At 57.1% G+C, this 23,030-nt stretch overlaps 1 protein-coding gene across 1 annotated transcript in view; it reads right to left on the bottom strand.

Moving 5' to 3' along the window:
• The window catches only part of Phactr3 (phosphatase and actin regulator 3), a 166,044-nt gene extending 148,337 nt beyond the window's left edge, over positions 1-17,707 (bottom strand). The window contains exon 1 of the mRNA XM_077800184.1: positions 17,590-17,707. Coding sequence (XP_077656310.1) covers positions 17,590-17,707 — 118 coding nt within the window. The remainder of the gene's footprint in view (positions 1-17,589) is intronic.
• Between the last annotated feature and the right edge of the window lie 5,323 nt (positions 17,708-23,030).

Raw genomic sequence — 23,030 nt, 5'->3', positions numbered from 1 at the left:
GGCCGCTCAGGCTGGAACCCCTGGACACATCCTTGACCCCTCTCTTGTTGCACCCATCGGATCCTCAGCAGATATAGAGACCTGACCTTCAAGGTAGACCCAGAGTGGCCACCTCTCACCACATCCAGCCCTGCCGCATCTTGATTTGCTTTCTCCTGAAAGCAAAGATGGAGGTGGATTTTGGTGCAGGGGTTTATCAGGAAGGTGGTCTCAGGAAGCAGGAGTAAGGAGCATGGGGATCAGAGTGGGAAGGAGGAAACCTGCCACACGGGCACATCCTCAAGGTCATCGCTGAAGGCAGCTGGGGCTTCACTGGGGCAGCTCTGAGAATCCTGGACGTCTAGCCCCACCAGTGGGGGACTGTCCCTGACTCTCCCAATGTTCTGGCTGTACTGCTGCTGCCTGGGAAAGGACCTGGGGCACCAGCTGCCCCCTGTGTGGAGGTAGCAGGTTGTACCGATGGGTGTTTGGGTGGCAAAGGGGAGTGAGAGGGGCCTTCGTCAGCTTCCGCTGTGGGTGGGAATATTTCCTACTGTGGCTGGCTTCAGGCTACTGATGGGATGTCCATCAATTGGCAACCTCCCTGAAAATGTACTCACCAGCTCCTGCCCAGTGCTGGCCACCCACATGCTGGCTGGGTTGGAACCAGAGCCAAAGACCAAGGCAGAGGTGGTCGAAGCCCACAAGGCCGGGGCACAGCCCCCAGGGATGCTGGCTGATGGGAAGCTTGCTCCAAGCCACTGGAGTTGATTAAATGACCTTCTACCATTACCTGGCTCAACACCATCTGATCTCACACTGCAGCCAGACCAACCCCTTCAAAGGGTCAGCTCAGAACACAAAGCCCAAGTCTCCGCCCAGCCCTGTTCCCTCTTCAGGACCCTCACCTGCTGGCCCCATTGGCCCGACGTCTGCATGCTCATCACATGAAGCCTCAGCTCCACTGGCTCTTTGGTGCCCAGCTCAAGCACACACCCACCTCAGGACCTTCACACCTGCCACTCCCTCGGCCTGGCATGCTATTCCCCAAGGCCTTCCTGTGGCCAGCTTTGTGCAGAGGCCCTTACTAAGAGGCCCCTCTGACTCTCCATCACAGACAGACTCCTGCCTAGCACCTTTTCCACAGCCTCACTATACCGTCATTCAGAGAAGTATGACTACTCAGAGTCAAACCCACACTTACTCCTGTCCGGTCCCACTCTGCAACTCGCTTCTTTAAGACTGAGACTCGGTGGCCAAAACAGCGACATGCACGTAGTATGTGTCCAATCAAGATTTTTCAAATGGCTAGCAATCAGAAATTCCATAAAGTTCAGATACCACCACTCCCCACAGGGCATTACAAAGACTGCACCTAGCTCAGAGCTCCCAGGCCAGGTGTCTCTCCAATCCAACGCAGCTCTGGTATCCCTCCCCTTCCATGGCTAAAAACCCTTGCCCATCACTGCAAACTGGTGGGTACAGTCACAGATGTAACCACTCTACTCTCCAAATCCCATGTGGACCAGGCTCAGCCAGAAGTGGACAGAACCCTCATTTAAAGTCCCTGCAGCAGCTCCAGCAGGGGACAGTCTGTAACAAGACAGAAGCAGCTCTGAGGAGGGGGCGTGCTCACAGAGAAAGCCTGCGGGGGCAGGGGCACACCCATCTCCTGCAGGACCAGGGGCGAGTGGCCCAGGTGAGCAAGGAGCTGGAAGGCTCATAACTAGAGCCAACGGCAGCTGGGGAGGCAGCAGCACGTTCTTCCCGCAGCCACCAAACCCTGCAGATGATTGCTCTTAATTTTAACATCAGCTTTGGGCACGGGCCAGGAATAGAATTCTAAATATAGTCCAGAAGAGAATTAAGTGGGATCTTCCAGTTTCTTCAAGCAACTCACAGAGGGCACATCCAGGGATAAGGATGTGACATTGGCCGCGTGGGTGACGGTTTCCAAGCACCACCGCTGGGTGAGCCTTTGCAACACCCTTCCCAACCGCTCCCCCACCCCCAGGCACACCTCGCAGAGTCCCGCCAGGGTGCCAGCAGGGACCCCGGCCTTGGTTCAAGTCAGGCCTTCACAAGTGGACAGGGTCGGGTGCCATGCAGACCCTGGATGCAGGCCAAGCTCACAAAGAAGACCCACAGGAAGCCACCCCAGAACCATGGCCCAGGGGCAGATGGGATTGAAAAGAAGTTCGGAACTGAAGGCTGTTCTACCAAATACCTTACCAGCCCTCACACCTGTGGGGTCCTCCAGAACAATCAAGTCCCAGGTGTCCCAACAAGAGGGGCTGGGAGACTAAGTGTCACATGGGACCTGGGTGGGATGGGGCTCTGAAACAGAAACAGCACAAGGAGAAACAGAGCCCTAACCAAGGCGTGGGCCTCACAGTGGCCACACATCAGTCACGGTTGCCAGAGGGACACACCCAGCCCCCAGCACCTGGTACCAGGTGTCAGTAAGAGGGGAAAGGAAGGCAAGATAGAAGGAACTCTCTGCCAGTCCACAAGTTTCATGGGGCCTCAATGTGTGCAGAGGCTACTCTTCAAGGTTTCACAAGCCGGTCGGCCTTTAAAAAGAATGATCCCTGTCACTTCCCACAAGAGGAGAGGCTCTCCTGTGTGCCAGCCTCCCGAGGCAGGTGTGTCTGAGGGTCGCACCTTACACGGGAACCAGTGTGCTGGAGGTCCCCGCCAGCGCTCCCCTGACGCACCCAGCAACAGGACAGGGGTGAGCCACACCCTCTAGGGGGACAAGCAGGGTACCAGGAATGGCCACCCTGGGCCAAAGAGGGTGCACTGCTGGGGGCACCCTCCTCTCCCATAGCCCAATTCCTGAGATGGCCCATGAGCCACCTCTGGCCACTGGCCTCCCTTTGTCCCCAGTGTGGCGCTCAAGGTCCAGAAACCCACGTGGGCTCTCATGTGCACCGAGATGCTCCCTGCAGGAGTGGACGTGAGGCCCAGGCACCCAGGGAGCCTCACCACCACCAGCAGGTCCCAGCAGCCCCCAGGCTCCTGGCCAATATGCACATGAAGGGGCCAGTGCTTCCTACTCTGCCAACTCAGGGACACATGCCTGCAGGTGAGTACTGTCACTTAAAATTACTGCAAAGGTCACAGCCTGATCTGGGCCCCACAACCAAATTAGGGGGCAGGAACCACCAACACCACAGTTCATAAAGGGAACTGAGGTTCCATCTGAGGAGGTGACTTGCTCCGGTCAGCTGAGAGCACTCACAAGGGCTGGGCCCCGCCTGTCAGAGCCAGCACCTGGCACCACACGAGCTGGCTCTGGCTCGATGCAGAGGGGCATGCTGTGGCCTGACCCAAGTCCCTTCCCACCTGGGCCCTTCTTTAAAAGAAGATGAGAGTTCCAGTAGTACCCACCCACACACGCGCACGCACACGCACACGCGCACGCGCACGCCCACGTGCACCCAGCACACACATGCACACTCATACACAGACACACACACACGCACATACGACTCACTCTCCTAAGACTTCTGACAGAAGGCCTTAGGAGGGCTGCAGGGTCTCAGGCACCACGGTCCCTGTGCTGGGGACGGAGGGGAGGAGGAAGAAGGGGGTGAGCGAGGGAGGAGACGAAGGGAAGGAGGACAAAGCAGGAGCTGGAGAAGGGACAGGAGGCGGGAGGACAAACCCCCCCCGCCCCGCCCCATGGATTCTGCTCACACCCTCCAGACACCAAGCCCCCAGCTAGGCACATGGCCTGTGCTGGAGGTGGCTCACCAGGGCCCCCAGACGTCATGAGGCAGTGGCCTGTGCTCAGTCACCTGTGCCCACCCTCAGCTACCATGGCTCCAGCAGACCAGGCGACAGAGGCAGGGGAGAGTCCGACCCCCTCTGCCGGCTGGCGCGTCCCGGGAGAGGCCACCCAGAGGAACGTGAGGTTTCTGGACGTCAAAAAGGACAGGCGAGGCCTCACTGAGCAGGGAGAAGGGGCACTGGGGAGGAAGCGAAGGGCTCGTGGAGGGTGGAGAGAGGCCCAAACCCAAGAAGAGGGACAGGAGCTGCAGATCGCCACCACCCTCCCCACCCAGTCCTGTGGATGGTCCTCAAGATCCAGGTGACAGGGGCTGTGCACGTGGCCCTGGCGTGGGGTCTGACTTAGGTTCCCTCCACAGGGCAAGAGCCACCTGCTCCCTGGGACACCCCAGGCACATCACACCACGGTCTGGGTGCAGGTGACCCTTATCTACAATACCTACAGGGGTCTCAAGGTGAGAGAAAGCAGGAGAGGAAAGTCCAGCCCTCAGAGCACCGCCCACCAACCCACCCCACCTCCGCCGAGGACCTGTGAGCCTGAATGCGTTATGGTGCCCAAAGTGGGGACCTGCATTGGAAAGAAGGGTGATGTATCCCGAGACGAAGGAGCCAACTCAAAGGAGCTCCCTGTGGCCAAGTCTGGGACGGTTTGTGCAATCAGATGATGCCTGCAGAGTACAATCCACAGATCAAACGGCACACAGGCATCCAGACACGAAGGAGCACCCGAATACCCACACGGAGACCGACTGGGAAGGCGTCCCTGCACTGAAGCTCCAGTGACTAAAGCAGAAGGCAGATGGAAACAGGGACCCACCCCCCCACCCCTCAGCCCTGGACAAGAGGCTCAACCTCTCTGCGGCTCAGCGTCCAGGTGTGGAAGGGAAAAGTGCTGTTCCCTTCCTGGGTCCCTCCTGTAACTTCACAACACACGGCCACCAACTCGGCAGCTGAAAGCCACACTGTGTAGTAGCTCCTAACTCTGAGGGTCAGCAGCCTGGGCCTGGCAAGCCCGGGTCCTCCGCTGGGGACACTGAGGTTGGAATCAAGGTGGCGGCCCGCTGCATTCTCAGCTGAAGCTCGAAGGAAAAATCTCCTTCCCGACTCAGGTGGGTTGCTGGTGACACCCAGTTGCTTAGAGCCTCAGGCCTGAGGTCCCTGTGCCCTGTTGATGGTCAGCAGGGGCACGTTCAGCTCCCAGTGGTCATGAGCATTCCTTGCCACCAAGTGGGCCCTGCCACTTCAGCATGCAACCATCCGTGCTGGGCTCCAGTTTGAACCTCCGGAAGAACTTTGTCCCTTTTCAGGGCTCATCTGATGAAGCCAGGCCCACCAAGGGTGATCATAGTGTCTAAGGGCACCTAAGTCACAGGGTCACACCATCATTGTCACTGGGCTCTCCACATGCAGAGAGGGGACTCGGCAGGACTTGGGTCACTGAGGGTCCCTGTCCACCTTCCCTCCTCATGGGAGGACACAGGGTCCGTGCTCAGTGATGGTCAGCTCTCACCATCCTGCCACCTGGCCCAGGAGAAGAACCTCTGAGCAGGGAATCCAGGTCTAGCTCCCAGCAGCCCATCCCAGGACACCAGCCACCACTCCCAAGGTCAGGAGCCACCAAGCCGCCCTCGGAACAGGGCCGTGTTCCGAGAGACGGTCACCCCACATGGCCTTCAAGGCCCACAGCCACCCTTGTATGTTGGAGTCAGGCAGAGGCCTCAGCTTCAGCCAGGTGCCACGTGGAGGCCCAGGGAGCGTGCCCTCCCTGCTCCAGTCCACTGCCTTCCCTCCTGGCCTCCCTTCCAAGCTGGGAGGTGCTTCCTCTCCGGGAGGAGCCCTGGGACTCCGCAGGAGCAGCCCCTGTGCACCTGGGCTCTGGGAACCCGAAGCCACGCCCTCTGCCCCCAGCCCTCCTCACTCACCTCCCAGGTGGCAATGCTGCTGCCCTGGACCCCTCACCACCCCCGGGGGCCACCCAGGTGACGGCTTGGTGCAGCGCCCCTCAGGCCCTGGAGCTGCCCGTCACTCACCTGTGCACCCGCACACCCTGCTCGGCGCTTCCCACGCTTCCCTTTGGGCCAGGCCCCTCCAGTGCGGGAGGCCCTGGCTTTCCTCCAACCTCTGTGCCCCCCACCCCCCGATTCCCTCTGCCCTGCAGACCCCAGTGCTCAGTCGTGGGCACCCCAGCTCTGCGCACACGCTAGCCTTTGCCCATGTCCTCCCCCAGGCCAGCACAGCTTTCCCTCCCTCTCGGGCTGGATTCCCCTTTGGCTGTGACTCACAGGGCACCTCCTGGGGGCCTGCCGCAGCTCCTGGAGCTCATGCACCGTGGTGTGAGCCCTCAGAGCGCCAGCCCTCCCAGCTCGGAGGCGCCTCCCCAGTGGCCAACACTTGCCAAGCCCACCACCCCCTGAACAAGCCATGGGCTTGGGGACTGCATGTGCTTCCTGCCCAGCCACAGGCCTGGCATGTCATCGGTGTGCAATTTGCCAGAAGGGACAGAGAAGGAAGCGGGGATGGCACTTGCAGGGCAGGACACCCGCGTCCCACCTGCCTTTTTCTACCAGGGCTCTGGATCCCAGAGAAGAAGCCTCTGGTTCCCCTCCACTAGGGCTGGCACCTGGGCTGGGGCCCCTGTAAAATGTTAGCTGAGCCCCTGGGTGCCCAGGAATGACCTCCACAGCCTCCTGCCAAAGTGACCACAGGCAGGACACGGCCATCAGTTCAGCCCCAGGGCCAGACTCAAAACAGAAAGGAAAAGAGAGACAAATGACCAGAACCGAGATCCTCCCCTGCGAGAGAGGCTGCTGTGGGGGATAACTGCAATCAACTGTTATGGGTTGGTTTTTAAGAACCACAAAGACACCAGTGATTGACGATCCACAGGCTTGTTTTCAGTGACGCCCATCCGTGCTAAGTCATGCTCTGAGCCGCGGCCCCTTGACCCCAAGGTCCCCCACAGGCGAGCCCTCCCTCCTTTGCTTTCCTGTGGCCACGAAGGAACAGGCACAAAAAGGAGTGCCACAGAGTGCCACTGCCACTCAGCCCGGAGGCAGTGGACGCCACAGAGCACTCGCTGCGAGGCTGGGTCCTGGGCTAGGACAGAGCTGGGAGCAACACAGATCCTCACAGAAAAGGGACACAAGCAGGTTCCCCAGGAGGCGGGGCAATCAGAGTGGAAAGCGAGCCCATGACGGTGCGGACCCCGCCTGGGATCGTGATCCGGAGAGGAAGAGGCTGTGGCCACCATGCCACCACCAGAGACCCCGGGCCAACGGGAGCCGGGGAGGGGACTTCCACGCTGCATGTCAGTGGACACCCCCTCTGTCCCCAAAGAACAAGTTAGGGGAGGGAGAACTTCTAATCTTGTGTTGGGTCATCCTGAAGAAGAGCCAGGGCCTCATGAAGGTTACAGGGAAAAGGGACCAGTGCACAGGGCAGGAGGCCCGGTGGGCCAGCTGCGTCCACATGTTCCTCTGACCCAAAGCCGACCTCATAGAGCGCAGGGACCCCACGTCAGTTCAGCCAGCCACAGGGTTGAGCCCAGAGCATCCGCGGGTCAGCCTTGGACCACGGCCTGTGACGCAGGCCCAGCCCTCTCAGCCTAGCTCCTCCTCGGACAATGGGACACCGTGCCTAGGCAGAGGAGCCCCCGGCACACCAGGCTGTGCAGGGTGAAGTGACAGGTCCCACAGGGTGGCTCATTTCCCCCAGGAATGGTGACCCTCAGGCCAGGAGGGAAACCCCCCTTAGCACCGAGGCCCAGCAGGAGACCAGGGCATCTGGGAGCCTCGGGAGGGCATGGCACCAGAGCTTCTGCTGCTGCCTGCCAAGGTGCAGGACGCTTCTCCACTGAGAGAGGAGACCGAGGGGAGCTCACAGGGACAGAGCTCCCTGAGCAGGCTCTGCTGTCCCGTCCGGTCATGTAGGGCCCTCCTAGGTGGACACTACTATCAGCAATTCTTACTGCACAAGTCGGAAAACCAAGGCACAGAGATGTCTGGCTCACCCCAAAGTCACACGGTGTCTACGGTGGGCTGACACCAGGGCCCACTTCCCTGTCCACATCCCGCAAGTCCTGGTCAGTTAACATGTGACTCTGCTCCTCCCACCAGAGGGGTCAAGGGCATTTCATCCCCTGGACCTGAGGCTGCTCATGTGACAACCTACAGAAGCTAAGGTTCCAGCCTAGACCCCAAAGTCCCCACCACTTCCACCACTACCACGGGGCCACACCCTGGGCCCACAGGGAAAGACGTGCAGAAGAGCCACGCGCTGAGGGCAGCACGTGGCCCGCCCCACCAACAGGCAGACACCTGCAGAGTGGCAGGGGACTGCTGTGGGCCCCGAGGGCCGGGAGGTGCTTCTGCAGAGGCCCGGGACGCCCCGCAGAGGGCAGACCCCGCAGCAGAGCAGGCAGCTGGAGAGAACTGGCACGCACTACCCAGGTCTGCCATTTCACTCACAGAGCTCCGAGATGCCCACTGTGCACATCCCCACAGCACACGCCAAGCACACAGCAAGGCTCACGCCTCGGCAGATACGCAACAACCCCAAGCCACAAGACCAGGTGATCACTCCCACGGCATCTGCCCACCCCACTTGAAACTGCACCACCTCTGTGGGGGCCTGGCCTTGCCGTGTCTTCCCAACCCAACCCTCCTGGTCTCTTCCCATCTTTCATCTTAACCACATCACTTCATTAATATTTTAAGCCCATCTTCTTTTTTCCTGTCAACAAACCTGATTGAAATACTCTCCGGTTGTACCTGGAGAGAAGTTCTAGGACCACCCCCCCACACACCTTTGGGTACCCAAATCCACGGATGTTGAAGTCTTTTATGTACAAGGGCATAGTTTGCCTAGTTCCTCATCTCTAGTGACTCACAACGCCTAATGCGACAGCGTCCTCTAGTAGGAACTCCACTAGTAGTGGCTCACCTGTGCTGCTTAGGGAATATGGAAAAGTGAAATTCTCTACTGTTCACTATCGATGCAGTTTTCCTCTATCTTTGACCCAGGGCTGGTCAAATCCATGCTGCAGAGGGTCAGCTGTTCTCTGTGGGGACCCTGTATCGCTGGCCATGCAGAGAGGATACAGGAAAATCAAGGTCATAGAGAAGAACCAGACAGATAGCAAGACAGCACGAGGCAGTCCTGAAGCCGGCACATCTCAGGGTGTCACACAGATGACCCTGCCCCCCAGGGAATGTGCCACAGTCAGCAACTGCTGGGCTGGCATGACCCAAGGAACACACCTGTCCCAGAATCGGTGCAGCCTGAGACAGCATCTTCCTCCAAAGGGAAGTGGAGAGACAGTTCTTGGGATCTCTTCCCAACTTTATTTAAACCCCAGAATTATTGATTACAAGAAGGCAAAAAATTATCTGCCGTGTCATGTGGATACGAATTGTCAAGAAATATTGAACCAAAAACGTCAGAGGCTGGGGTGCAGCCCAGTGGTAAAGCCCTTGGCTAGCATGCAGGAGGCCCTGGGTTCCGTTCCCAGCACCACAAATAATAATAATAATAACAACAACAGCACAGTTCATCAGTAAGAGCACTGAGACAAACGGTGACTTCAGAAGTGCCGTCTTTTAAACAATTGCCCAATACTGTATAATAAAGATATCTGTCAAGTGGTGCAGCCACAGCTCCCACCCTCTCCGCTGTTCTTGGCAGGTTCATTTCCAGCTGCCAACTGATCAATGTCAGAGTCTACTGACACTCTGCCTGCTAGATCAGGTACGTTGCCAAGCCACCAATTCAATGACTCTCTTCAACAAACAGGAACACGAGCCCCAGACTAAAAGACGGGACCCTGAGGACTCAGCGGCAGCCATTCTCTGCCATCACCTGGCCTGGCTCTCAGTGGACAGATCTTGTCCTGGTGCCACCGTGGTTAAATGAACTGGCAGTGTCTCTGTGTCTCTGGACCCATGTGACTACAGATGTGAGCACCAGTGTCTGGAGATCACTCAACCAGGAGGGGGTGAACCCTTTCCACTCCACGTGAAGGAGGCGGGGGCACAGGGCTATGGTGGGCACCAGACTCACGGGGACTCACTCAGCCACCTCTCACAGACAGTCACGCCTGGCTTAGCAAAGCGGATGCTGCTCCTGAGAGAGGTGTCCGGCGGGGAGTGCAGGGACACAGACCAAGGTTGCCAGGACATCACTAGGCAATACGCTCTTAGGTGACTCCTGTATCTAAGCCGCCGAGCGGTGCTAGGTAAAGCACAGTGGTGTATGTGACCACAGGGTCCAGGAGCCCCCTCACCAGCTCTCCTGCCCCACCTCCAGGGTGTGGAAGAAGATGGCACCGGGGAGGAATGGGGCTCCCAGGCGGGAACAGCTGCGGCCAATCACTCACCAAACCGTCAACTCTGAGAGTGACACCAACCTCACCTGTCTTGTTCCTGGATGAAAAGCAGCCGGTGGAATCCAGATGACAGGATGCTGGGGCTGGCTCGAGTCCAGGCCCACCTCCCACTTGTTGGCAGAGGCATGAAGCATACACACACCTCTTCTCCCGTGAGACACGCTCTGCCTACAGTTCTGAGCACAGCCTGCAGCCTCAGGCCACTCCCCAGCGAGGCTGGCTTTGGCCACTTGGTGCTTTTTTGATTTTTCAGCTGATGTGACACGGCAGAGCTGTCATTGACCACCCCAGAGCCAGCCTCATCTCCCCTCCCTCGAGACCCACTTTTGTTGGGAGCCATGTGCTATCTACAGCCAGAACCCAGAAGAGAAAAGCCTATTTCCCAGCCTCCCTTGCAGCTGGAAGTGGCCACTTGGTGCCCCTCTGGCCAAGCAGGTGTCGTGACTGTCTCTGGGTAGGGCTCCAGGAAGCCATTTCAAGAATGGCAGGTGGACACCCTTGCCTTTCACTGTCCCCTTCTTCTGCCTAGGACATGCTCCGCTGCCACAGGTGGAGTGCTCTTCTGCAGTCAGAACTTGGCCAGAACGTGACAGAGCCTCGGACCCTGGGCAAGGCAGCCGTGTGCTCTCTGCACCTCCTGGGAAGAGGACCCTCCGTCCTGCGGAGGCCAGGCTTGGGCATGTTTTCTATTACATGCAGGAAAACCAACCCCTAGCTCACAGACCAGCCAATACTGAAAAATCACTTCTCCCATAAAAATCTGGATTCCCAGCAGAGCTCCCAAAACAGAATGACCCAGCCGCCCGGGGCCCACAGTCCCCCTGTGGCAAGAGCCAGCTCTGCCCAGAAGGCCCCTCCTGTCCCCCACCATTTCAGAGTCCTGGAAATAGTTTCCAGTACATGGGATAGAATCCACTTCTTAAATGCGTAGTTCTCCAACTCTCTGGTAGACCTGGTCGCATGCCAACTCTCCTTCCTGGGCCACTTCTGCTCACACATCAACCATGCTCTGGGTGACAGGTGCCTGCTGAGGGCCCACAACACCCCTCTCTGCACACACTCCCCTCCCACTGGCCTCAGTGGTCTGGCCACTTCACAGGACCAGGGTTCCAGGCCTGCCCTCCCCGTGACTCTCCCCTGAGAGTCACCAATCTACCTGCAAAGAAAACAAATGCAGCAAAGCAGGATGACCTAAAAACACACGTCCAAACCTCAGCAAGAGCTGTCCCACAGCTATCAGGTCACAGGGCGCAGCAGGGAGACTCTAGGAGGGCCCTGCGGGGAGGCAGGAAAGGAGGGGGTAGCACCCACGGCAGGGCCCTGGGCTGGAGAGGGAGGGGTAAGGAATGACCCCAGCAAACAGCGGAAAGGGGAGAGCAGACGAGGTGGGTGACTGGCAGTGGGCGCTCCTGAAGGCGGTGCTCCATATTGCAGGCAGCCCTCGCCATCTGGGGTCTGTCATTGACCCATAGCCAGCCTCAGTCTCCCCCCCAACGTACCTGATCTAGCAGGCAGAGTGTCAGTAGACTCTGACATTGAAAGTTGGCAGCTGGGAATGAACCTGCCAAGAACAGCGGAGAGGGTGGGAGCCATGGCTGCACAACTTGACAAATATCTTTATGATACAGTATGGTGCTGCTCCTCCTCCTCGCCACTGTCTGAGATGGACCCTGTGCTCAGTGGTCTTCTAGACTCTGGGGCAGGTGGTCCTCCAGGCCCAAACAGAGCCAGCAGAGGTGGGCAGGATGGACCTGAGGCTGCCTCCCCAGGCCTCTCCACTTGACACATCATTGAGTTCCCAGCCTCCCCGACACTACTAAGGAAAGATAGAGTCATCTCCAAGGGATCAGAGGGTTTGGGGATGTGCTCTTTGGTACTGACAACAGCTCAGCAACCCTCACCCGCCCTGGAGAGTCCGACAGTAACTACCACCACTCCACAATGTAAAGGAAGCCGAGGCTCAGAGAGGTGAAGCAAATGGCTTAAATTCACACAGATTATACATGGGAGAGCCGGGGTTTGGACCCATGGTATCTCTTTGCTCTCTTGACCAAAGAGACCCATCTAGCAAGGGCCACGCATGTCTCAAACTCTCTGGGGAAGTTCACTGACATGAAATAAATTGGTCCTAGGTAGATAAGAAACTCTCCCTGCTTAGGGATTCTCCCTTGGAGGACAAGACAATCAGACCAAAGGAGGCGAGGTCCCCTCCAACATGACGGCTCCAAGGCTGCCTCCAGGACACTGTGGAGTATCCATCCAGTCAGCAAACACTCCCCGGGCAATGCGCAGGTCAGACTCACATAGATCTGCTACAAGAGACCAGCGCTGGTGACACAGCAAAAGGAAAACAGACCCTGTCCTCAGGGAGGTCTCAGGCCAGAGAACCTGCAAAGCTGTCCTCAGGAATGGAAGGTGTGACATCGGCATCGTCCAACACGGCAGCCACAGCCATCGCCACGTGTGGCTACTGAACCCTTGAAATGTTGCTGTGGCAGTGAGGAAAGGGGATTTCAACTTTAACGTATGGCATGTTGTTTACAGTCAGATTACCACAGGGAGCAGGTGCCTACTCTATCCGTTAGGCCACAAGCAGGCCTGTCGAAGAAATACGTGGAATTAAAGGGTGTCGAGTGAGGGCCGGCCACAGGCTACATGATCAAGAGGAATGTGGGGTGCAGGGGTGGGGAACCCCAGCTCTGCCATTGTGAAGCCTGACCAAAGCAACTGAATAACAACACCCTGTCCCTACAACGCAAGCATTGCTATTGGCTTCCATGTGGCACTGGGAGAGGTGGGGACAGGAACAGAAATTTCAAAAGCACCCAATCATTTTCTATAATGAACATGCAATGCTTTTATAATCAGGAAAACACTGTGAATTTTTAAACTCTGTATTTTTAAAGCATCCAGTTTTTACTTTTAATAGCCCTAGAGAAGCTGACAAGGTAATTACTGCATAGTTCTGCCACTAATGAAGCCATGTAGATACGCTAGAGGGGCCAGAGACTCCCAGTCAGAACTGTGGAGTAAAAGAGCATTCGAGGAATGCAAAGAGAGAGAGCCGGGCTCCCGCTCCCCACAGCCCACCTGCAGGCAGGACACCCCACAGCCCACCTGCAGGCAGGACACCCCATAACCCACCAGCAGGCAGGACACAACACAGCCCACCTGCAGACAGGACATCCCATAACCCACCTGCAGACAGGACACCGTGAGACAGAGCTGGAGGCCAAGGAGACGCCAGACCAGATTTGCATGTTGGAAACTTTCTGTTTGTCAGGGGAAATGGGTGAGAGGAAGTGAAGACCCCAGACTCAGCCTTGAGCTTGTCCTGGAGAAGAGGCTCAGTGGAGCCTGGGGGCCTGGAACAAGTGGGTGGGTGACAGAAAGCCAGTGACACCGCGACGTGGGGCTGCAGGAGACGGAGGCTCTAAGAACGGTGCTCCCATGACACCCGCCTCTTGGTGAGGAGGAAGCCGGAGTTGGAGAGCAGGAAGTCTGCTCTGGAGGGAAAGTTCTGGCAGGTGCCTCCCTCCCCAGGCCATGCAGCAGAGGTCATCTGGCCCTGCAGAAACATGTGGGTGCAGGCTCTTCCTCACGCAGAACCCTGGCAGCAAGCGTCCAGCCAGCTGACCAGTCACAGCCAGGTCACTTAATCCCAAGGTGCTGGCATGATGCCGACTGGCTCTGCAACCCGGGGGCGGTTGAGAGCGCTGGGAGCGAGTCAGAAGGGAGGGAGCGGGTCAGCAGCTCTCCAGAGGGATTTTGCCCCAGAAGACACTTGGCCATGTCTGAAGATGTGATTGTCACAACCCGGAGCTGGGTTCTACTGTTATCCAGTGGGTAGACGCTAGGAAGCCACTCAACAGCCAATGGCATGGCCCAATAGCAGACAGCGACCTGGCCACAACAGCAAGACCACTGGGGCTGAGAACCCCGGCCCAAGATGAGAGGCCCCTTCCTCATTGCACACCACACCCTTAAGCAGAATCCGGATGGAGGCCTCCACGAGACCCATGGAAACAAGGGTCACAAGAGACTCTTGGCCTAATCCTAGGTCCTGGCATCTGGGGACCTAGGAGACAGATGCACAGGACAGAGCTCAGAGGCTTAGAGTGGAAGGGCAGGGTGGAAGGAAGGGTGCTGCAGGAACCCCAGATGGCCTGGCCCAGGGAGAGGACCACAGTGCAGGGAGCTGGGAGAAGGGCACAAGGGCAGAGAAGGACCCGCAAGAAAGGGCCACCACCACTTTCCCCGCCAGGTACAGTGTCAGGGCGTCCACAGTGCCAGTGGGCAGAGGCCCATTCCTATGACCGGGGGCCGGTGGAGGAGGGGGAGAAGCTCCTGGTGACCATGAACTGCTCGTAGGAGGAAAGCTCTCGGGAACTTGGGAAGATGCCCTAAGCCTGCCTGCAGACACAGAGGACCATTTCTACAGAGGAGCTGTGGAAGGACGCAGAAAGGGCAGTGAGGGGACCCGGCGGGAGGCTCCGTCCCAGGGGCACCGTCTCAGCCCTGTCCTGCAGTCCACACCACGTACTGCCACTGAGGGGCTGAATGCACAATGAAGGCCCAAAATTATGCTCATGCCCACTAGTATTCAAGGAAGCTCAAGTTAACACCAGGTACCATGTGTCACGCTGCGTGTTGGGGAAGAAGAAATTCCAGGCCTCAGGAGTGGCTAGGGTCTGGAGAAAGGGCACTTCGGCCGACCCTGGCAGGAATATGAGTTGGTATATTTTTCAGGAAGGTAAAATATCATTAAGATAAAGAACGTGAGTCCCCTGAGGCCCAGACATGCCACAAGCTGGCACACACCTGGAGGAAACTCCGAGGTAAGCACAGGCCACTTACACTCAGGTAATCACCACCCACTGCCCATAATAGCTAAACACTGGAAATAACCGATGGCTGAACCACAAGAGTGTCGTCTTTGAAATAAGATGTGACTGTGAAAAGAGAGGGGATGGATGTAGTGGTCTCGGATGGAAGCACACACTGAGGCCCCCACACCCAGTGCATTCTGCCCTCTTACACACCAGTGCATCTGTAAACACAGGCGCTGGGGAGGTCAGCAACTTGGAATTCACAACACAGTGACCCCCTGAAGTAGAGAAAGAGGTGCAGTCTAGAGCACAGTGCAGAATCTACCTTTCCAAGGACACTTGGAGTTGTGGCTAAGATCATAGTAGTGCACTGACAGCCAGGGGGTGGGTGTTTTGCAACTTTGAGCTCTTTCATAGATATACAGACTTCAGTGGGAGCAAGAACTCTTCCGCATTACTTTCTCCCCAACTAGAGCAGCTGGGTTCTGTGTTCAGGAGGCCAGTTAGAGCAGCAGATAGACAGACAGAAGCAGCCCTAAAAGGAGACAGGGTCTGATGAAGGGTTGGGACTTTTTAACCCAAAGTTGTTGCAATAACTGACCAGAACAGGAGACACTCTCTACCAGCCCTGGGTCACATGCAGTATGATCACACCGCATCAAGAGAAGCATGCATAGCATCTTAAGCACCAAGTCCCCCACCAACAGACCCACGAAGTACCTCAAACCCACCCTCGATGCTCCGAGCTCCCAGGTCCCTTCCAACTTGAAAATTCTCTTTCTGCCAGAACTCCTCTGTCGAATGCAATCCATAAAAAAATTAATTGCCTGGTGCTTTTTAATAAGGTTCCACCACTTACTAAATAATCCATATTTCAGATTTTTCACCTCTGACATCTGCTCACTGGGTCCCATTTTGACCATTGGAACCAAAGAAAACTCCCGCACACGTCCTCTCCTGGCACAACTTAATCGCAGGCCTCAGAGCCCTCCTCCTCTCCCCCTAATGGACTGGCAGCAGCCACCTGCCAAACCCTCCGTTCCCACCCACGGAGGCCTCGACTCACAGACAGCCAAAAAGCTAAGTCCTCCATAATTTCCGTTCCAAGTTTGCTTCCTTCTACTGCCAGGGAGACAAAAGGAGTGGGGAAGGATTTTCTCGTGAGAAGCCATTCAACTTCCATAATTGGAACAATCATGGATGTGCATCTCCAACGCAGAGAAAACCAAAGCATCATGGAGCACTGAAGGCTTGGCCCTCGATCACTAATAAAAAGATTAATTAAAGGCTTAAGGGTCTGCTTATGGCAGCCTCTTTGGAAACTCCAAGGAAATTAACTGGCCCTCCCAGATGTAGGGATTTCCTCAGGCTGGCACCTTAGTGTGACCGAATGACAGGGTGTCAAGAGTCCTAACAAAGAAATCTTACAAGACTTGCATGGGTTTATTGTTTAAAATTTCAAATAGGGCCCTGGTACCCACAGAGCTGCCTTAAATGGGTCTCTCTGTGCAGTTCCTACAGCTCTGATGTGTTCCAGGGAGTGCAGGAATCCCTCCCCACAAAGCCAGCCTTCACTGGCCTGGGGGATTATCTTTACTTTGATGCCCATCATTTAACACCATCCTTTGGGGTCATTGGATTTAGAGAGAATAAGTCTTCAAAGGAAGGTAAAGGCAAGTTGTTACCAAACAATCTATGAAGGGATCACTCTCTTCCAAGACAGAAAATTGAGTCCCTGCAGCTTGACACCAAAACACCAGCTTTGATTCTTTTTTTGAAGGATACATTTCAGAAGCTCAGACTTCTCCGGGAGAAGTGAAAATTGCCTTCTGGTGGAGGAAGGTTTTAATGATCACTTTGCTTCCTGCGTCTCCATGGTGACAGGGAGCTCACAGCCCACCCCCCTCCTGCTTCATTAGGCCTTTCTTTCTCCCTGGAAAGTAATCAATCAAGCCATATAGACGCCTTTGTGACCGGTTTATCACCTAAACAATCGACTCTGTCGAGGGGTGGAGGAGTAGGCGAGTCCACAGAGTCATGAAACCCGGCTCTGTCCAGGCGCACGCCCTCAGCTCCCTGCCGGCAGCTCTGCCCAGCACACCTGTCCAGTGAGGCAGGCGCGCCCAGGTGCCGCAGGCCCCGCCGGAGTCAGGTGCCCACGGAAACCCCGAGCGCCGAGGCCCCGGGAGCAGAGCTCTGCCCTGCCCGGGGGTCCCCAAGCTGGGCCCCAGGAGCTGGGCGGGGGAGGGAGGGCAGAGCTCAGAGACAGCACTGGGCGGAGGCGGCCACGGTCTCTCTTCCCCAGGCGGTGGGCACCTGAGGAAGGGAAGCCCCCTCCGAGGGGATCGCAAAGCCCAGCCTCCAGAGAGGAAGGCACGCTGCGGAGCGCCCGGCTCTAGCCCGGAGAGCGGCTCCTTTCGGGACAAAGGGCTCCGCGGCGACCCAGCCCTGCCTGACTGGGGATGGCACCGCGGCCGAGCGCCGGGCTCCTGCCGCGGCTCGCCAATGCTGGTAGGGACACCGAGCCGCGCGGGGACGCGGACCTGGCGCCACCTGCGCGATGCCTTCCCGACCCCGCCCGGCCGCCCCCGCCCCACCCGTTACCTGGGTTCTCCCCGGCGTCCGCAGAGGAGGTGGCCGAGGAGTCGGTGAGGACGGTGGGGTCACTCTGCGAGCGGCCCCGCGACACGAGGCAGCCGCTCCCGTCCTCGGATGCAGCCATGGGCCCGGCAGCGCGGGGGCAAGTTGGAGGGAGCCGCGCGGAATCAGAGCATCCGAGGCGGCCAAGGTCACCGGCGAGGGGGCTGGAGGGGGCGTCTTTTTAAAAAGGAAAAGAAAAAGGGACTGGGGAAGGGAAGGACCGGGAGGAGGACGCCAGGGCTGGCTTCAGGGCGGGGAGACAATAGCCCCGCCGGCTGCAGCCAGGCGCATCCCGGCGTGCGCGGCCTCGCTTGCTTTGTTATTTATTCGTGTTTATTCCCATTCTTCAGTCTATATTCCAGGAAAAAAAAAGTTGAACCAGGAAATAAAAACTTTTTCTTGTCAGTGTTTATTGCGTGCTTGGGGCAGGGGGTGATGTCCAGGAATGTCTGGGGGTGCTCCCTCCCCCACCCCACCCCCCACCCCCCCGAAAAAAAGGAAAAGGGAGAATCTTTGCTCGTGCAATTGCTTTAATCTGAAAGCTGTTCTTGGAGCATCTGTTGGAAAACATTAGGATTCTCCCATCATGCCGCGCGAGGAGCATGACGTCACGGGAGCTGGGAGTGAGAATGAGCGTGGTGATGGGGAGGGGTCTCAAATACTTGAACTGCGCGCTGCCAGGGGAAAGTGGGAGCTGGATCCCGGGTAAGAGCCGCCCACCCATGCCAGCCTGCTCTGGAAACAAGAAAGCGCCCTTCCCTGTCCCTTCCTCCCCGCCCCCCACCGGCCGGAAGGGAGGAGACCCTGGGGGCGGTGCCTACCTTGGAGGCCCAGCTCCCCAGCAGTGGCAGCTGGCTGCTCTGCTTTCCACTCTGGGGATGTGAAGGCCAGTGGGTCCCACGGCACCCCTCCACCGTGGGAGAAGAGCAATCCAAGACTTTATCCCCCGCCCCCACATGGCCTGGCCTGCAGGACACCCTTTCTGCCCATCTGCCCTCCCCTTGGCCCCCACCCCTTAGGAAAGGTGCAGCAGGAGGGGTGCAGGTACCTTCCAGGGAGCTTCCCCCAGACACCCTTAATGAAGCTGAGGGGACCCAGCAAGAAAGGTGATACTCTAGGGCTGCTGCTCACCGAGGTGCCTTCCAAGGTGCTAATGAGCCCTTCTCACAGTTCTAGATTACGTTGTGGGGTGAGCACAGGTAACTCCTGGTCCCAAGTGACAATGACAACAACCAAGAGCAGGGGAGAAGAGGAAAGCCCAATCAAGGAGTGGAGGGGGTGGGCAGGCACAGCACTGGGTCACCTAGCCTGGTCCAGGAGATGCCCAGAGGGGAGGGCATTTCAGTAGACACCAGGAGATGCTGGGGGAGAGAGCTCCCATTTCAGCCCTGCACACAACCCCATGGGGCAGGCAGTGGAACTGAGGATCAGGGAATTTGCCTGAGATCCTCAACTGTCACCTGCAGAGCCGGAACTGGAACCTCGGGAGGCTGCTGTTATAAGGGTCTGGGGTGCAAGGTGAACACCCTGGCATGCTGAACAACACCCAGTTAGGTGCCCAGGGAGGAAGGAAGAGACGGTGAAATAGAGTGGACACTCACTCCACAGCCAGCCCGGGGCTCTCGGGAGGGGCCATGTCAGCAGAGAAAGGGTCCATTCACTTGTTCATTCATTCAGAATATTCAGAGTCTAGTATGTGCCAGGCACCACACCAAGCTTAGGGACCTGTGTAAGCAAACACAGAAATGTCTCCACCCCTGATCTTCCAGGAAGGAGGAAGGGGAGGCTGAGGATGGTCACCAATAAGCCAGTAGATGCCAAAGACACATTAAATTGCAGTTGGAAATTAATACCATGAAACAAAGAGGAAGTAGAATTCCACAGGACCTGGATATTTTTTATCCACATACAAATGAGCTGGCTCTGTAGTGGCGAACGTGTGCCACCCTGGGCTGAGTGCTTTATACCAGGCTGTGATTCCCTCCTCACAACTGCTGGGATGTGAGAGCTGCCCTGGTCTCCGCTTTAGAGATGAGAAGTGAGCTCGGGTCACAGCCAGAAGGTGGAGGGCCAGAGCCAGCCCGTGTTCCTGATCTAGGCTGTCCATGAGCAAATCCTCTGAGTCCCCACCCGAACCACACTATTGGCATCTCCCAGTCTGAGTGAGTGATGCCGGGGTCAATTCAGTCCCTTCCACAGAATCTGCATGGAAACCCAGCAGGGCTGAGGCTGGTGGGCAGGACTCCATCGATAACTGCCCCCAACCAGGTCTACTGTGCCATGGGCTGGCTCCTGCTGTGTGGAAAAGGTGCACAGGTAAGTCCGAGTTCAGACAGGCAGCCACCAGAGGGAGGGGTCCTCCTCCCTGCTACCAGAAAGATGAAGAGCAGAAGAATGGACTATGGACGTCAGTGTCACCTGGTGCCTTGTCTGTGTGTTACAAAGATAATTTCCAGTCCCTTGACAGGGTCTGCACCCCAGAGGCCTTCACCACTGCACCCGCCCGCATACAGCTGAGGGGTCAGAGCAAACCCAAGGACCAGGCTTAGCATCAGCATCCTGGAGCCAAGGGGGCATGGGAAGCAGAAGACAGAGGCATGGCTACTTATTATTGCTTTAAAAATATATTTTAGCAAAATATTGTGGTTTGTTAAAACTGGGTAGGGATGGAGCTGTTCATTATATTATTCTTTGCCTTCAAGATGTTCTATAATAAAAATAGTTCTGAATTTTCAAAACATTTAGCAGCCCACCCCCCATGCTGGACAGAAGACGGTCAAAGGCCTTGGGTAAACTGCCAGCAGGGAGCTGCTTTCCAGCCTGCCCTCTCCACACCGCCCCCTCCACACCGCCCCCTCCACACCGTGACTGAGCCCCTGGGGGTGTGGAAGGACCAGGCCAGAGGCCTCTCCAGCCTGAGGAGCCATCCTTATGAAGGTCCCGACTATCCCCTCAACAGATCCCTGGTGAGGGCAGGTAGCTCTGGAAGCCACTCAGCAGCCCTACAGGAGCCAACAAGGCTTCAGGATGGCCCCAGAGTCCCCAAAATGTCCCAACTGACGGATGGGTAAGTATCGCGTGCTCCACTTATCCACATCCGCTGCCCTGCAGCTGGACCTTGGAAACCCCATGCTAGGGAAAGGAGCAGGCACAAACAGCCACATGACCTGTGGCTCCACTTTACGAGAAGTCCACAGAACCAGAAAGTAGATTGGCAGATGCCCAGGTTGGGGGGCGGGGGCGACGGCCAATGGTATAGGTCCTTTTTTGAGGTAGGTGCTAGAAATGTTTAAAATGTTCTAAAATTAGATTAGGGTCGTGGTTTCACAGCTCTGGAAATACACTGAAGCCATTGAATTTTGTACTTTGAATGGATGAGCTTTCAGTCATGCTGCCTTTTTTATTTATTTTTTTAATTGCACAAAGGGGCCCAGGCTGAGCTCTGGATCTGAGGATAGCAGGTGCCACCCCTCACCTGCTGAGCATGATCACCTGGAGACAGACAGAAGCTCACTGAGGGGGCCACCCTGCAGGTCCTAGATCAGAAAACCCAGAGCCTCCCCCCAACCCAGGGCAGCCATGATGATCCCAACACTGTCATCTGAAGGAACCACTAAGAACTGGGTGACATCAGTCCAATGGTCCCTTTGCCTCTAAGAAACACAAAGTGCTGAAAGGACTGTCCTCTGCCCTGGGGCAGCCAGAAAGGGTGTCATGGTGAAGGGGACACCGGGCTGTCAGAGCCTGCCACCTGCACATATAGGCATACCCACGCGACCACGTGAGGAGTGGAGAGGAAAGACTGCAGGAGGGCCATCCCGCTCAGCCCCCTGTGATGGCCTTATTGTCACAGGAAGTACAGATGAAGAGGCACAACCACCCATCAGCGTTTCCTGAGCATCTACTTTGTGCAGGAATAGCACAGTGAACAGGACATCTCCTCACCGGGGAGTCTGGTTTCCTTCCAAGGATGGTGGAAAGCCACTGGAGGCAGAGGTGGGTCTGCAAAGGACCCCCTGGCTGCTGTTAGGGAAGAGACCAGTGCTGACCGGAAGCAGAGAGGTAGATCAGAGGCCGGCGGCCTTGCAGCCAGGAGGGGGAGTGGCCTGGGCCCGGCTGGGGGAGGCAGACACCCAGTGCAGGCTGGCTCCAGGGTCCCTGCAGGCTGTGACTTTTGGGCTGGGATGAAAGGGAGGAGCCGCAGATGACTCCCAGGTTTTGGGGGGAGGCTGATGTTACGATGATTAACCAGATATGGGGGGCAGTGTCCAAGTAGCCCTCAAGTCTCATATTGACAACGGGTCAAGTGAGATGCCACTTCCTGGGTGGGCAGGAGAGAAAGGGGGCAGAGGAGAGGAGGAGCATTTGGGGTGGGAAGGGGCACAAGCCCTGGGGCAGGATGACCTGCCCCCACTGCCCACAGGCTGGGTGAGCCCTCTCTGGGCCTCCATCTCCCCGTCTATGGAGCACAGTCCCTCTGCTGGGCTGCTCCATGAGACCACTTGGGGTCGTGTCCAGTGCTGGACACAGTGGCAGTGGCTCTCGTCAGGACCCCCCTGAGGACTGCCGTGTGCCCTCCACAGTCTTGACAAGCATGGCCAGCGTGCAGGCAGCGGGCGGTGGGCTGTCCTCAGCCTCTGGCACGGACGGCTGTAGCAGCACTGGACGGCTGCCCCCACTTCGCTGCTCTTAGTGCCTACTGGCTTTCTCTCCTAGGCCCTGGTGTCCCTGAAGCCCCCATCCCAAGACCTGGGCTGCTGCCATGTCAGCTCCACAGGGGTCTCTGTCGGGTCTGTTCACCCAAGAATGTTCCCAGCACTGGTCAGCGCCCAGGACATAGAGCTCTGTCGGCTGGGTAAGTGTGTGCATGCATGTGGTGTGCCCAGGGGCATGCCCAGCCTCAAGCGTGAGCCCCCGGGAATGGGAAGGACTGAGCGGTCACCCCACCACTCCTTAGTCCACAGCGCTTCTCCTTCACATTAACATGAACACAGTGAAACCGGCAAACTTCAGATACTTTATAGGAACTGCTCAAGCTGTGGTCTAAACTCTTGGGAACCAACCAAAGTGGGACAAAAGGGCAAAACACCAGCGTGGGAATTCAAGGACCAAAGAAAAGAAGACAAACCACTCCTCAGAGGACAAGGTTAACACGAGGGCGGCTGCACCCTCTTGTGGCCATCAGAGGAACTGCACCAAAGCAGCCAAGGCGGGAGCCATCCTGGCACTTCTTGAAGAAGTGAACTTTAGCCTTAAACTTGACTTCCTTCACCTCAGGACTCCATCTTTGATGGGGGTCTCCACACAGGGCCCAGCCATTGGATGACTCAGGAGGAGTTCAGTGCAATGACAACTATAACCTTAAATAAAACACTGCTCTTGTAAAATAAAATCCTCCATTTCAC

Source organism: Urocitellus parryii, chromosome 6 (assembly GCF_045843805.1).
Source record: "Urocitellus parryii isolate mUroPar1 chromosome 6, mUroPar1.hap1, whole genome shotgun sequence".
In the NCBI taxonomy this organism is placed as follows: Eukaryota; Metazoa; Chordata; class Mammalia; order Rodentia; family Sciuridae; genus Urocitellus; species Urocitellus parryii.
This window is presented reverse-complemented; position numbering and strand designations above follow the sequence as displayed.